Source organism: Alexandromys fortis, unplaced genomic scaffold, assembly GCF_014885135.2.
Source record: "Alexandromys fortis isolate MF-2015 unplaced genomic scaffold, M_Fortis_MF-2015_v1.1 scaffold_125, whole genome shotgun sequence".
NCBI classification, from domain to species: Eukaryota; Metazoa; Chordata; class Mammalia; order Rodentia; family Cricetidae; genus Alexandromys; species Alexandromys fortis.
In genome coordinates, this window is record NW_026068026.1 from 262,114 (window position 1) to 276,355 (window position 14,242).

Sequence of the window (14,242 nt, forward strand, 5' to 3'; positions counted from 1 at the left end):
AGACGCAGGACGAAGAGAAATCTAAGGTCAAAACCAGTGCCCAAGTGGGAGTCCTGCCCTTCTAGCTGTCTGTTCCAATCCTTGTAGCCTCCCGATAGGGCCTTGGGAGGCACAGGGTTGAACTCTAAGTGGCAGATGGAGGCTGAGAAAGAAATGTAAGTCTCTTTCTGCCCTCTAGTGGCGATTAGTGGTTCTGCAGTTGTCCCCTCAGCGCTGGGGCCCTTGGCTGAGGGTGATAGGGGCCAGGCTTCACCAGGAAGGCTGATGCCTGAAGTGTCCTCGTGTTTCAGGTGTGGGCTCTTTCCTCCTCTACTCCGTGCATGAGGGAATCCGGGGGATCCCTCTGGATCCCAATGACAAGTCCGATGCCCTGGTCCCAGTGTCGGGAACTTCACTGGCTGTTGGGATCGACTTCCATGCTGGTGAGCTGTTGGCCTTGGGGATGGTCAGTGTGGTTCCGTAGCTTATGGGGGTGACATAATTGCAGACCTAGAAGAGCGGCCTGTACCGGCTGTAGCTGCCTCACTCCTTCCTTCTTGTGGTCCTCGCCCACCCCCAACCCCAAGCAAGCACCTGGTACCTCCAGCCCTCACGTACCTCTGTCCTGGCCCTCCTCATGGTTTGACCGCCTTGACTTGTCTCTGCATCGATGGGTGTTCTCATGTCCGCCCCTCTGTTTCCAGAAAATGACACTATTTACTGGGTGGACATGGGCCTGAGCACCATCAGCCGGGCCAAGCGTGACCAGACATGGCGAGAGGATGTGGTGACCAATGGCATTGGCCGAGTGGAAGGCATCGCGGTGGACTGGATTGCAGGTGAACAGAGGAAGGGATTTGTAGTGATAAGAGCGGCGGGGCTGCGTCCCCGGCACCCGGCCGCCCGCATGGCTAGCTTATGCCCGAAATAATTACACGGAAACTGTATTTTTTTTAAGCACTGCCTGGCCCGTTATCTGTAGCCTCTTACTGGCTAGCTCTTACATATTAATCTAACCCATTTCTAATAATCTGTGTAGCCCACAAGGTAGCTTACCAGAGAAGATCTTAACCTGTGTCTGTCTGGAGTGGGAGAATCATGGCGACTCCTCAACTAAGCTTCTTTCTCCCAGCATCCTGTTCTGTTTTCTCCGCCTACCTAAGGGTTGGCCTATCAAATGGGCCTAGGCAGTTTCTTTATTAGTAAGAAATCACTCCCACATCAAGGATTATAGGCTCTAGAGGAAAAGCAGAGGCCTAGGAGACATGAGGTCTGAGAAGGTATGGGCAGGAGCCAGTGGGAGCTACAGGGAAAATTTGGTTGGAGGGGACCAAGTCCATGGCTCTCTACCAATCTTCCTGAACCAACTTGGTCCTCAGGCAACATCTACTGGACAGACCAAGGTTTCGATGTCATCGAGGTTGCCCGGCTCAATGGCTCTTTCCGCTACGTGGTCATTTCCCAGGGTCTAGACAAGCCTCGGGCCATCACTGTCCACCCGGAGAAGGGGTAAGGACCTAGGCAAGCTGGCTTGGATCTAGCCTTGTCACTTTGACCACAGTATTTACTGACGAGGCCCAGGGCCTGCCTGGTATGGGCCCTGATCCCCTACTCCCATCCCTACTCCACAGGTACTTGTTCTGGACCGAGTGGGGTCATTACCCACGCATTGAGCGGTCTCGCCTCGATGGCACAGAGAGAGTGGTGTTGGTTAATGTCAGTATCAGCTGGCCCAACGGCATCTCAGTGGACTATCAGGTATGGGCGCACCCTGGAGCTGATGGAGTAGGTGCCCTGTGCCTATCCCTGTCCGTTTCCCTGTGGTTAGCCAAAGTCAGGGTTAGTCACGGACCAGGGAGTGCTGTGGAGTCTTCTAGCCCATCCGCCTCCCAGAGTAGTCTTCGCCCTAGGATGGTGTGGGGGTAATCATGTGAGAGAACTGGGTGTGGTGGCGTGTGCCTCTGTAACCCCAGCACTCCAGAGGCCACGACAGAAGATCAAGTTTGAGGTCAGTCTTGGCTGCAATAGTGAGTTTAAGACCATCTTGGGATGCTCGTTTAAGACCTTGTCTTGCTGGGCAATGGTGTATGCCTTTAATCCCAGCACTCAGAAGGAAGAGACAGGTGGATCTCTGTGAGTTCAAGGCCAGCCTGGTCTACAGAGTGAGTTCTAGGGACAGCTAGAGCTATACAGAGAAACACTATCTCGAAAAACAGAAAACAAAAAAACATAAAAAGACCTTTTCTCAAAAAACTTTAGATAGTGAAGGAACTGGCCTAACATGCTTAGCCCTGGGTTTAGTCTCCAATCCTGCAAATGAAAGTGGGGGGGGGGTGGAGGCTGGAGAGATGGCTCAGAGTTAAGAGCACTGACTGCTCTTCCAGAGGTCCTGAGTTCAATTCCCAGCAACCACGTGGTGGCTCACAACCAACCTTATGAGATCTGGTGCCCCCTGCTGGCGTTTAGGCAGAACAATATACACAATAAATACATCTTTTTAAAAAAGAAAGTATGGCGCAGAGGTGTGGCCCCACACATGGTGTACCATTCCTGCTGCCTGGAATGCAGACACTGGCTGTGAGTTTAGGGCCCTGCGGTGAGGTGGGCACTTCTAACCTGCAGGGTGGGAAGCTCTACTGGTGTGATGCCCGGATGGACAAGATCGAACGCATCGACCTGGAGACAGGCGAGAACCGCGAGGTTGTCCTGGCCAGCAATAACATGGACATGTTCTCGGTGTCTGTGTTTGAGGAATTCATCTACTGGAGTGACAGGTGAGCGCCGTGTCCCGCTTCTGCTTTTCCCGCGTGACTTCCCTTTCTGGCTCGTCGGGACCCTGCACGTGCCTTTCCTTTCTCTAGGACTCACGCCAATGGCTCCATCAAGCGCGGGTGCAAAGACAACGCCACGGACTCGGTGCCACTGAGAACTGGCATCGGTGTGCAGCTCAAAGACATCAAGGTCTTCAACAGAGACAGGCAGAAAGGTGAACAAGGACAGCCTGGTGTGGAGGAAGAGTTACTCGGAGAGCAGTCAGAGCCTCCAGGGTGGGGAGGAAAGACTGGATACTATATACCGTGGCTGAGCAGGGGTCAGCTGAAATTCCCAGCTGGGATCCCGGAGGTCAGAGGCACCAAAGAGCCTTACCCTGTCCACTGTACTATTCTGATGCCCTCTGCCCCTAGGTACCAACGTGTGCGCGGTAGCCAATGGCGGGTGCCAGCAGCTCTGTCTGTACCGGGGCGGTGGACAGCGAGCCTGTGCCTGTGCCCACGGGATGCTGGCAGAAGATGGCGCCTCGTGCAGAGAGTACGCCGGCTACCTGCTCTACTCGGAGCGCACCATCCTCAAGAGCATCCACCTGTCGGATGAGCGCAACCTCAACGCCCCAGTGCAGCCCTTCGAGGACCCTGAGCACATGAAGAATGTCATTGCCCTGGCTTTCGACTACCGAGCGGGCACCTCCCCGGGCACCCCTAATCGCATCTTCTTCAGTGACATCCACTTCGGGAACATCCAGCAGATCAATGATGACGGTTCTGGGAGGACCACCATCGTGGAAAGTGAGCCCAGCCCCAGTCCTCCCCAGGCACCAACCAACCTCCCACTGCTCTGAGTCCCACCTGCTGTATGGTCCTAAGGCAGTGGTTCTCAACCTACGGGTCAAAACTCCCCGGGGGGGGGGGTCAAATGACCCTTTCACAAGGAGCAATGAAAGTGGTTTTGTGGTTGGGGTCACCAATCATGAAGAACTGTATTAAAGGGTCGCAGCAATAGGCAGGTTGAGAATCACTATCCTAAGTGGCCAGGTCCACTGCCATTGTAGTAGCCTGCACATTTCCCCAGAAAGAGGCCCCTTCCTTGCTTGCATTGGCTTCATTCTGCCCCAGGATACACAATACTGGCAGCAGACGTGGCCTAGGTGCAACTCTGGTCACGTAGCATTCAGTAGCTCCCGCGAGCATCCTACCCTGACCTTGGGAGTCAGGGTCTCAGAAGCATGTCCAGGAAGGCTGAGCTCAGCAGCCAGTGGCTCTTCCACACAGTGCCGACCTCAGGCTGTCACCAGGAAACAGCCTTTCGGCTCTTTCGCCCGGTCCTTTACCCCTTGTGTTTTCTCAGCTTCTGCGTCCAGCTGTCTGCTTGGGATCTTTGGCCCATTTGCCCCTCCCGCCTTTTTATTTTCTGTGTTGCCACAGATAGCTTTGTTTTGAACTTCTGATCCTCCTGCCTGTACCGTGCCCTGCCCCAATGCCAGGGTCTTGGGGTTGTAGGTGTGCACTACCACGCCTTTCTGCTATGGCAGTAGGACTTGAGCCCAGAGCCTTGTGCATCCAGGCAAGCACTGTGTCACCTGAGGGTCCTTCCCAGTTCCCCTTCGGTCCCTCTCTTCATCCAGGTCCATACAGACCATCTAGGCACGGAACTGGGTGCAAGTTACACAGCAGAGAAAGAGCAGGCCTGTCCTTCATAGTCCTGGGACATTTCTGCGCAGTGTCCTGTCTGTCTAAAAATGGAGTGTCCGAGGGCTGGTGGAGCTCGGTGGGGGAGTACGTGCTTAGTGTGTACAGGACCTTGGATCTACCCCCAGCAGCTCAACTGGATACTCTTAATCTCAGCTCTGTCAGGGGAGACTGGGAGCCAGCCCCTCCCTGCATGTTGTTCATGTCACATTGTAGTCAGGCTCTGGCAGCCGCACAGACACGCGCAGAGGAGCCACTGAACCTCCCCTGGAGGAGGAGGACACCACTGTGAGCTCTGGCTTTTTTTTTTTTTAATTTTTTTAAAAATATTTATTTATTTATTATGTATACAATATTCTGTCTGTATGTGTGTCTGCAGGCCAGAAGGGTGCACCAGACCTCATTACAGATGGTTGTGAGCCACCATGTGGTTGCCGGGAATTGAACTCAGGACCTTTGGAAGAGCAGCCAATGCTCTTAACCACTGAGCCATCTCTCCAGCCCCAAGCTCTGGCTTCTTATATGCTCTACCCTGAGCTTGTGTCGGCTTTACAAAATATTCCAGTTCAAGGCCTCTGGAAGTAGGAATCTTTCCAGTCTGGCCCCAGTAGGATTTAGTTACCTGAAATCTCCACACGTGGATAAGCAGGAACCCCAGCTCCCAAAGAGTGTGACAGGCAAGGGGGCAGGGGGCAGGGGCGGAGGAGGAAGGTGGGCCACGGGTGGTGTGATAAGATGATGTGGGAGAAGCTGAGGCAAATCAGACCAGAGGCCTCTAGCTACACTCCCACATCCCACAAGTCCTCTGCCCTGTCTCTCGCAGATGTTGGCTCTGTGGAAGGCCTAGCCTATCACCGTGGCTGGGACACGCTGTACTGGACGAGCTACACAACATCCACCATCACCCGCCACACAGTGGACCAGGCTCGCCCGGGGGCCTTCGAGAGGGAGACTGTCATCACCATGTCGGGAGACGACCATCCCAGGGCGTTTGTGCTGGACGAGTGCCAGAAGTGAGCTGCTGGGCCTCAGGGGTGGGGAGCTGTGGCAGGGGACCTGTGTGGGGGCAGGGGCAGGAGAGGCACGCTCCACTGTTGCTTGCTGTGTGGCCTCAGTGAGATGCATAACCTCTCTGAGCTTCAGCTTCCTCCACCACAGTGTGGAACAAGGATAATCGTTCAAATGCCAGAACCAAAGGGAAGGTTGAAGGCTGTAAGGGACGCTTCTGGCTTTGTGACCGTCGACCATCACATAGCCACACTCAAACACTGAATAAGTACCTGTGACTCTAGGACTCAGCTCCAGCGAAGGTTCACTGAGCCTGAGCATGTGGAAGCCCTAGCCGAGCAGAGGTCTCATCCATGAGCAGCCGGGGCAGTGACAGGTCTGCCCATGGTGACAGAAGGCAGCTGTGGGCACAAGGCTCAGGGCGGGAAGAGTAAGAAAGGAGCAGAACAGGAGGACAGTAAAGGGGACAGCAGAGGACAGCACTGGGCATGGCAGGCCTGAGCAGGGCAGGGGGCTGGCCCACCTGTCTCCAGCTTGTCCTGCCTTTCCTCATTTTGCTCGGTGGGCTGCCAGTGAGCCACACCCGGATCATCTGGAATCGGGTGTTTTCAAACAGCTTCGGTAGGGAACAAAGGGACCAACAAGCCCCAGAAGCCACCACACAGAATGGTGACTGTACCCCTCATTCCTCACCTTGGCGTAACTCCTGCCAGATCCAGCCCAGGAGACCCAGCACGAGGATCCTTGTTCCCTTCTGCCCTAGCTGTCTGAATATGGGGACGCGAAGATTCCCTACCTTGCCCTTGATGACCTCACCTGTCTGGGCTGGCCCTGGGGCCTCCAGGGAGAGACTGTCAGCTCAGTTTTCTGCCAGGCTAGAAGAGATGCTCTCCTTGTTACCCACCAAGTTCCTCTCAGCTGAGCCCAGGAAAATGCCCTCCCCATATCCCAGAGCCAGTGGTTTCTGAAAAAACAAAATACAAATGGATGAGGTGAGAAGAATATTGAGGGGAGAGGATAGCGTGATGGTGCCAATGGCCTGCCCTGACTGCAAGTCTAGGAGCGTGTCCACGGGAGGCAGCTGAGGGGTGATGGTGGACACGGATACCAATGGCACATGATACCCCAGGAGAGAGATGAGATTGTCCTAGGGACCAGGTACGAGCCAGTGTGCCAGGATAGAGGCTCAGACAGCTGTACTTCTGATCTCCACTGGAGCAATGCTGGCTTTGGGAAGCATACAGCTGAACAGGTAGAGAGTCCACTATGATTCTAGCTGCCGGCCACCTACTCCAGGAGAGCCTCCCCTCCCCCATCACACTGTCCCATAAAGCAGCGTTGCCAAACTTTTTTTTTTTTTTCAACACAGGGTTTCTCTGTAGCTTTGGAGCCTGTCCTGGAACTCCCTCTGTAGACCAGGCTGGCCTCTGATCACAGAGATCCGCCTGCCTCTGCAGGCGTGCGCCACCACCGCCCAGCATGTTGCCAAACTCTTAACCCACAGTGCATTCTTTGTAAGCCAGTTTGATGCTCCACTGTGAGTGTGGTCTGGGCTGGATCTAAGGGTGTGGAATCCACTGGCCAGACTGTACAAGTTCAGAAAGAACATTCAGGCTAGGCATAGTGATGCATGCCTATAATCCATCGTTGGGGGATAGAGATAGAACAATGGGGTTGAGCATCATTGAGCTACATAACTGGTTGAAGGTCAGCTTGGGATACACCAGGCCTTACCTAAAGGAAGGAGGAGGAGGAAGGACGAGAGCGCGCTCTAGCTGCTGCCCAGGACAGGCTGGATGGGTACCATCTTCATCCATAAAGAGTTCTCTCACTAGCCAAGTGTAGCTGTGTCCTTGGGAGGCGAATCTTTGAATTACCTGGTCTACAGGGTGAGTTCCTAGACAGGCGGAGCTACACAGAGAAACCTGTCTAAGAAGAGTCAAGTTTTGCTGTGATAGATTGAGTCGGGAGAATAAGGAGATGGAAAGAGGACCGTTGTGTAGCTCGTGCTGGACTGCTTGCTGGCACGTGTATAGTCCAGAGTTCAATCCCCAGCACCGCATAGACCTGAGATGATAGCACATTCCTATAACCCCAGCACTTGGAAGGCGGAGGCAGGAGGCTCAGAAGGTTAAAGGTCATCCTTGGCTACATAGAGAGTTCATGGCAGGCCAAGGTTGGAGACCCTGCAGGGAGAATAAACGGGTCAAAGCAGGGAGGGACTGAGGTGTGGGTGGCCAGGGGCAGGTTCTGTTCTGAACCTGCTTTTTATGTTCCTTGGCACATCTCACAGGAAGGGGGAAAGGGTTCACCACCCTCGTTCAAGTGAGGGACTCTCAGGAACCAAGACCCAAGGCTCGCCATCCACTGCAGGCTCTCTGAGGGTGACCATGTTACCACTCTTGTGCTTAATATCCCCGGGGTCCTTACCGCCACCCCATAAGCAGCAGGGCGTGGCTGGAAGTCAGACTCCACATCCACAAAGGCCCTAAAATTGTGGAGAAAGCAAAATTTGAGGGTATGACCCATGTGTGCCTGAGGCCAAGGAAACGCTCAACACTTAACAAGGACTTCCCGCTTCAGTTCAGAGAAAGCAGTTAGCCGTAGACTCACAGAAAAGTGTCACTGAGATGAATATATACTGTTTAATTCTGTAACCCTCTGTGAGGCAACAGTATCATCCCCACTAAACAGGAGAAAACTAAGGCACAGAGGGGGCAGGTAAATTGCCTAAGCTGGAAAGTGGTGGAGGCAGGACCAGGCCGGAGGCTGGGAGCCTGAGTCGCTTGGCAACACAGCCTCCTGTCTCAGCAAGTGCAGGCGGTCATGTCACAGACTACAGCACATTCCCATGGGCACACACCGGAGCAACTGAATGGTCGGTGGCTGGGCTCTTCTCAGCACTAAGACTGTGTTGGCCTTTATGGCTGCCGGGTTGTGGAGCACATCCTGGGTTCTAGCTGGCTCTGAAGTTGGCCCATGTCCAGGCAGACTCTTGGTTCCTGATGCCTCTGCCCCCTCCCATCAGCCTGATGTTCTGGACCAATTGGAACGAGCTTCACCCAAGCATCATGCGGGCAGCCCTCTCCGGAGCCAATGTCCTGACCCTCATCGAGAAGGACATCCGCACGCCCAACGGCCTGGCCATTGACCACCGTGCGGAGAAGCTGTACTTCTCGGACGCCACCTTGGACAAGATCGAGCGGTGCGAGTACGACGGCTCCCACCGCTACGTGAGTCTGTGGGGACGTGAGGGGAAACCAAGTCAGAACAGCTGGGCTGGGCGATCTGAGACATGGTAGGGAAAGCTGGGAATGAAAACACCTGTCTGAGCTCTTACCTCCCCCCGTTGGGCTCTGACATCACTTAGACAAGGGAGAAGGCAAGATGCATCCACGAATCCTTCCGACTCTGACTTCCCAGGCCCCACTGTCGGGTCAGCGTTGGTAAAGGGCCCTGAACCAAATGGGGATACTGGTGCTGCTGTCTCAACAGGTGATCCTCAAGTCAGAGCCCGTCCACCCCTTTGGGTTGGCTGTGTACGGGGAGCATATTTTCTGGACTGACTGGGTACGGCGGGCAGTGCAGCGGGCCAACAAGTACGTGGGCAGTGACATGAAGCTGCTGCGAGTGGACATCCCCCAGCAGCCCATGGGCATCATCGCTGTGGCCAACGACACCAACAGCTGTGAGTGGGGCCTGCCACTTGCTCTCCCGTCCTCTGTGCTTCCGTACATGTGTGCACTACAGTCTCTTGGGACTCCCGTTGTATAGATAAATATCCTTACATTCCTTTAACCTCCCCTAAACTCCGAAAGCTCTAACACCCCTCCGCCCCAGCTCCTTCAAGACATCTGTTCACATGCATGGACTTGATATACTTGGGTCCATCTCATGCAAACTGCACACAAATATACGTTCATATTGCTCATGCCTCAAGAGCCTCATCCCCATCCCTGGAGATCCTGAAACGAGAATGCCTAGTAATTCCCTCCACCCAAGCTACCCACACCCCAAACCTGACCTCATGCCCACATGCCAGGTGCAGCCTGTCCCCACCCTCAGCCTGTACATAAACACGCATACCTACACCTGGTGCAGGTGACCTGCTGCACGTGTGTGTGTGTGTGTGTGTGTTTCACTAACAGATCCAAGGTTTTTCCTAGCCTTGTGCACACTTGGCCACCACTATACACTCATCTCAAAGCCCCCAGTGCCCACTTGCCTTACCACGTCAGCACCCACGCCGGGTCCTCCCCACTGCTGGGAACCTCCGTGGCCGCTGGGGTCGTGCAGAGCCCTGGCATGTTAGGTGGGCATCTTGGGAGTGTCCAGAGCAGGCACCGTTCTGCAGCTCGCTGTCTCCCCGCAGGCGAGCTGTCCCCCTGCCGTATCAACAACGGAGGCTGTCAGGATCTGTGTCTGCTCACCCACCAAGGCCATGTCAACTGTTCCTGTAGAGGGGGCCGGATCCTCCAGGAGGACTTCACCTGCCGGGGTGAGGAAGCTAGCTGGGGCAAAGGCTGCTAGGGGACACTTCTTCCAAAGCTGGACTCGGGCTGGGCCCCAGCTCATGGAACCCTCTCTGTCCCCAGCTACAAACTCTTCTTGTCGGGCGCAAGATGAGTTTGAGTGTGCCAACGGGGAATGCATCAGCTTCAGCCTTACCTGTGACGGTGTCTCCCACTGCAAGGACAAGTCAGACGAGAAGCCCTCCTACTGCAGTAAGGAGCCACTGCAGCCCCTCTTCTCAGACCACGGCCACCTAGGACCCTGTCCCCCAGTCCTCTTCCCCACGTGACCCAGCTCCATAGCCCCTTCCTGTGCCTGCTACGACCACACCTCCCCCCTTGCAGACTCACGCCGCTGCAAGAAGACTTTCCGCCAGTGCAACAACGGCCGCTGTGTCTCCAACATGCTGTGGTGCAACGGGGTGGATGACTGCGGGGATGGCTCCGATGAGATTCCCTGCAACAGTGAGTGGGTCGCTGCAAGCCCCAGCCTCCGACCTCGCCCACTTTAGGTCTCCGCCTCCACCCTGTCCTCACTCTGGCTAAGTATTTGTCCCCAGGTCCAAGATAGCTAGTTCAGGGCACTCCAAAGACTGGAGCTCTGTCCTGGGCCTTTGTGGCCCTTCAGAGGGACTCCAGCCTGATGGTACCCATGGGCCCTGTTCTAGAGACCGCCTGCGGCGTGGGTGAGTTCCGCTGCCGGGATGGCTCCTGCATTGGGAACTCCAGTCGCTGCAACCAGTTTGTGGATTGTGAGGACGCCTCCGATGAGATGAACTGCAGTGAGTATCCTGCCTGTGTCTGTCTGCTCCATCCTCAGACCAGCTCCGTCCCTTGTCCCTCCTACCTCAGGCTGGTCTGTGCTGTTTCCTCTCAGCCTTCCTGACCCCACATGGCAGTCCCTAGCCTTCTGGGCCCTGCCTGTCCGTCCTGCCCCTGGGATCCCTGGAGGTAGAGAGTGAGCGGAGGTCACCAGACAGGAAGTGCATCTTAAGCGTTCTGACAGCAGAGGCACCAGAGGCCAGCAGCTGCTCCCGGAGTGTGTTTTAGGGGGAACTGAGTATGACCCATGTAGGGTATCTATGGCTTTGAAGAGGCACCATGACCATGACAACTCTTCTAAAGGAAACATTTACTGGGGTGGCTCACTACAGTTTCAGAGGTTCAGTCCATTATCATCATGATGGGGGGCATAGCGGCAGCAGTGTGCAGGCAGACATGGTGCTGGAGGAACGGCTGAGAGTCCTGCATCTTGCAGGCAACAGAACAGGCCCCTGAGACACTGGGTGGTATCCTGAGCATTGGAAATCTCAAAGCCCGCCCCCATAATGCCACTCTTCCTCCAGCAAGGCCACACCCACTCCAACAAAGCCACACCCACTCCATAGTGCCAGTCCCTGTGAGAGTATGGGGCCGATTACATTCAGACCGCCACCCTTTCCCCCTCCTTCAGGTGCCACCGACTGCAGCAGCTATTTCCGCCTGGGCGTGAAAGGCGTGCTCTTCCAGCCTTGCGAACGGACATCCCTCTGCTACGCACCCAGCTGGGTGTGCGATGGGGCCAACGACTGTGGAGACTACAGCGACGAGCGTGACTGCCCAGGTCAGCTGTCAGCGGCGGCAGCTGGGTGGATGGCGGGCCCAGGGCTCGCAGCATCCTCACGTCTCCCTTCTGTTCCCAGGTGTGAAGCGTCCGCGGTGCCCGCTCAATTACTTTGCCTGCCCCAGTGGGCGGTGCATCCCCATGAGCTGGACCTGTGACAAGGAAGACGACTGTGAACACGGGGAGGACGAGACCCACTGCAGTGAGTGACTGAGTACCCAGCGCCCAGCGCCCCACCCGGGTCCCACCTCAGAGTCCGTGTGCGAGTGCCCTCAGGCTCGAGAATAGGTCACGCCTCTCAGGAAGGGACACCACAGGCCCCTCTCCTGTCTTTCCCTGGCAGCTGCCTGCCGCCCCTCTTCTCATCTGACTACACTCTCCGACTATTCCAGACAAGTTCTGCTCAGAGGCCCAGTTCGAATGCCAGAACCACCGTTGCATCTCCAAGCAGTGGCTGTGTGACGGGAGTGACGACTGCGGGGACGGCTCCGATGAGGCGGCTCACTGCGGTGAGGAGCAGCCTGAACCAGATTCTGGGAGGTTACCCCCTGTAGAATCCACACGTCAGTGGGGCACGTCGTCGAGGCTGCCCACTTGACCCCGTACACTCCTGAGTCCATCTCTGTCTACTTGTTCCTCATGCAGAAGGCAAGACTTGCGGCCCCTCCTCCTTCTCCTGTCCTGGCACCCATGTGTGCGTCCCCGAGCGCTGGCTCTGTGATGGTGACAAGGACTGCGCGGATGGCGCAGATGAGAGCATCTCAGCCGGCTGCCGTGAGTGGGAGAGGCCACGAGGAGCGGGTGGGCTGCAGGCCTCACGGCCTTGCTTAGCAAATTGCTGGCGGATGAGGTCAAGGGTAGGAAGACTTCAGTGGGAGCCGCGCATTTTGTTAGTACAGAGCTGTGACTTTAGCCCCTGTGCCCAGACACCCTCCCCACCCCGCCCCATCCAGTACTCCACCCCTTCTCCCTCTCACATCCCAGGAACCATCCACAGCTTGTAGAGAGGGCTGAGGGGGTTCTGCCTCTGTCCCCAGTATACAATAGCACCTGTGACGACCGCGAATTCATGTGCCAGAACCGCCTCTGCATTCCCAAGCATTTTGTGTGTGACCATGACCGGGACTGTGCGGACGGCTCTGATGAGTCCCCCGAGTGCGGTGAGTCCTGCGCCTGGAGGAGGAGCCCTGCCTAGCTGTGCTTGCACCGGTGCCCAGGGTAGCAGCCTCATCGTCCCCTCCCCCACACAGAGTACCCAACCTGCGGCCCCAATGAGTTCCGCTGCGCCAACGGGCGCTGCCTGAGCTCCCGCCAGTGGGAGTGTGACGGTGAGAACGACTGCCATGACCAAAGTGACGAGGCCCCCAAGAACCCGCACTGCACCAGCCCAGGTGAGCCTCGCGGCTGCTCCTGCCCCCTCTCCTCCTGTCCTCTTGTGAGCCCACTGACCTGTTCCCACCGCCCTCCACAGAGCACAAATGCAACGCCTCGTCGCAGTTCCTGTGCAGCAGTGGGCGCTGCGTGGCTGAGGCCCTGCTCTGCAATGGCCAGGATGACTGCGGGGACGGCTCCGACGAACGCGGGTGCCATGTCAACGAGTGTCTCAGCCGCAAGCTGAGTGGCTGCAGTCAGGACTGCGAGGACCTTAAGATCGGCTTTAAGGTACATCCTGGACGGACAGGGACAGCGGCTCCACCCCCTCATTCATCCATCCATCAAGTTCTTATTGGGCACTCACTCTGCCGGGCAGTGTGCTGGGCTCTGGAGACGTCGCAGGGGCAGACGGAAGTCACTGTTAGAGTCTCCATCTGTGTGGGTTTGTTCACGGGCGAGATAAAGGTTAGGAGAGAAATGGGTGGGGTTGTCAAGCAGGCGACAGACGCGTAGCTCTGGAGTTCAAGGGGAGGCCCAGCCTGGAGCAAGAATTGTTCTCCTGGAGATGCTATTTAATTGCCCAAGGAAGGGAATATAGATGGCAGAGAGGCTTAGCCTGCACTAAGCTACACTGAGGGACTGGGAGATGAGGGACGTGTGAGGGACACCACCAAGGTAGGATGGCAGCCATGTGACGAAGCTCTGGGCAACAGGTCGTCCCTGGTCTCCAGCAGGGGAAGCCCAGACCCCTGCTGTGTCCTCAACCCCAGATTCCCTGTACCCGCAGTGCCGCTGTCGCCCTGGCTTCCGGCTTAAAGACGACGGCAGGACCTGTGCCGATGTGGACGAGTGCAGCACCACCTTCCCCTGCAGCCAGCTCTGCATCAACACCCATGGCAGTTACAAGTGTCTGTGTGTGGAGGGCTATGCACCCCGTGGTGGCGACCCCCACAGCTGCAAGGCTGTGACTGGTGAGATACGGTTCAGGCAGCTGTGAGCTGGGGCTGGGGGTGGCAGGCAGGAAGAGGGCAGGGGCGTGGGATAATATAGCTGAAGGTAGACTAGACTGGAGGTACAAGGACGTACCTGAGCCAGGACCCTCTGCCTACAGATGAGGAGCCGTTCCTCATCTTCGCCAACCGGTACTACCTGCGCAGGCTCAACCTGGACGGCTCCAACTACACACTGCTTAAGCAGGTGCCGAAGCCCAAGCCTCCTTTCTCACGCCTGTCAACTGCCGGGCCCAGTACAGCCTCCCCAGTTCTTCCCCCCCCCCCGGGCCAGTACAGCCTCCCCAGTTCTTC

At 56.4% G+C, this 14,242-nt stretch overlaps 1 protein-coding gene across 1 annotated transcript in view; it reads left to right on the forward strand.

The window, feature by feature from the left end:
- The window catches only part of Lrp1 (LDL receptor related protein 1), a 79,603-nt gene that overhangs the window by 50,444 nt on the left and 14,917 nt on the right, over positions 1 to 14,242 (forward strand). Inside the window, exons 35-57 of the mRNA XM_050163948.1 lie at positions 291 to 422; positions 684 to 818; positions 1,359 to 1,488; positions 1,611 to 1,737; positions 2,602 to 2,753; positions 2,841 to 2,965; positions 3,165 to 3,542; positions 5,266 to 5,455; positions 8,479 to 8,683; positions 8,946 to 9,138; positions 9,823 to 9,948; positions 10,046 to 10,174; positions 10,307 to 10,426; positions 10,630 to 10,743; positions 11,415 to 11,564; positions 11,644 to 11,766; positions 11,957 to 12,073; positions 12,210 to 12,338; positions 12,602 to 12,724; positions 12,815 to 12,955; positions 13,036 to 13,226; positions 13,726 to 13,909; positions 14,050 to 14,135. Of these exons, the coding sequence (XP_050019905.1) occupies positions 291 to 422; positions 684 to 818; positions 1,359 to 1,488; positions 1,611 to 1,737; positions 2,602 to 2,753; positions 2,841 to 2,965; positions 3,165 to 3,542; positions 5,266 to 5,455; positions 8,479 to 8,683; positions 8,946 to 9,138; positions 9,823 to 9,948; positions 10,046 to 10,174; positions 10,307 to 10,426; positions 10,630 to 10,743; positions 11,415 to 11,564; positions 11,644 to 11,766; positions 11,957 to 12,073; positions 12,210 to 12,338; positions 12,602 to 12,724; positions 12,815 to 12,955; positions 13,036 to 13,226; positions 13,726 to 13,909; positions 14,050 to 14,135 (3,500 nt within the window). The remainder of the gene's footprint in view (positions 1 to 290; positions 423 to 683; positions 819 to 1,358; positions 1,489 to 1,610; positions 1,738 to 2,601; positions 2,754 to 2,840; positions 2,966 to 3,164; positions 3,543 to 5,265; positions 5,456 to 8,478; positions 8,684 to 8,945; positions 9,139 to 9,822; positions 9,949 to 10,045; positions 10,175 to 10,306; positions 10,427 to 10,629; positions 10,744 to 11,414; positions 11,565 to 11,643; positions 11,767 to 11,956; positions 12,074 to 12,209; positions 12,339 to 12,601; positions 12,725 to 12,814; positions 12,956 to 13,035; positions 13,227 to 13,725; positions 13,910 to 14,049; positions 14,136 to 14,242) is intronic.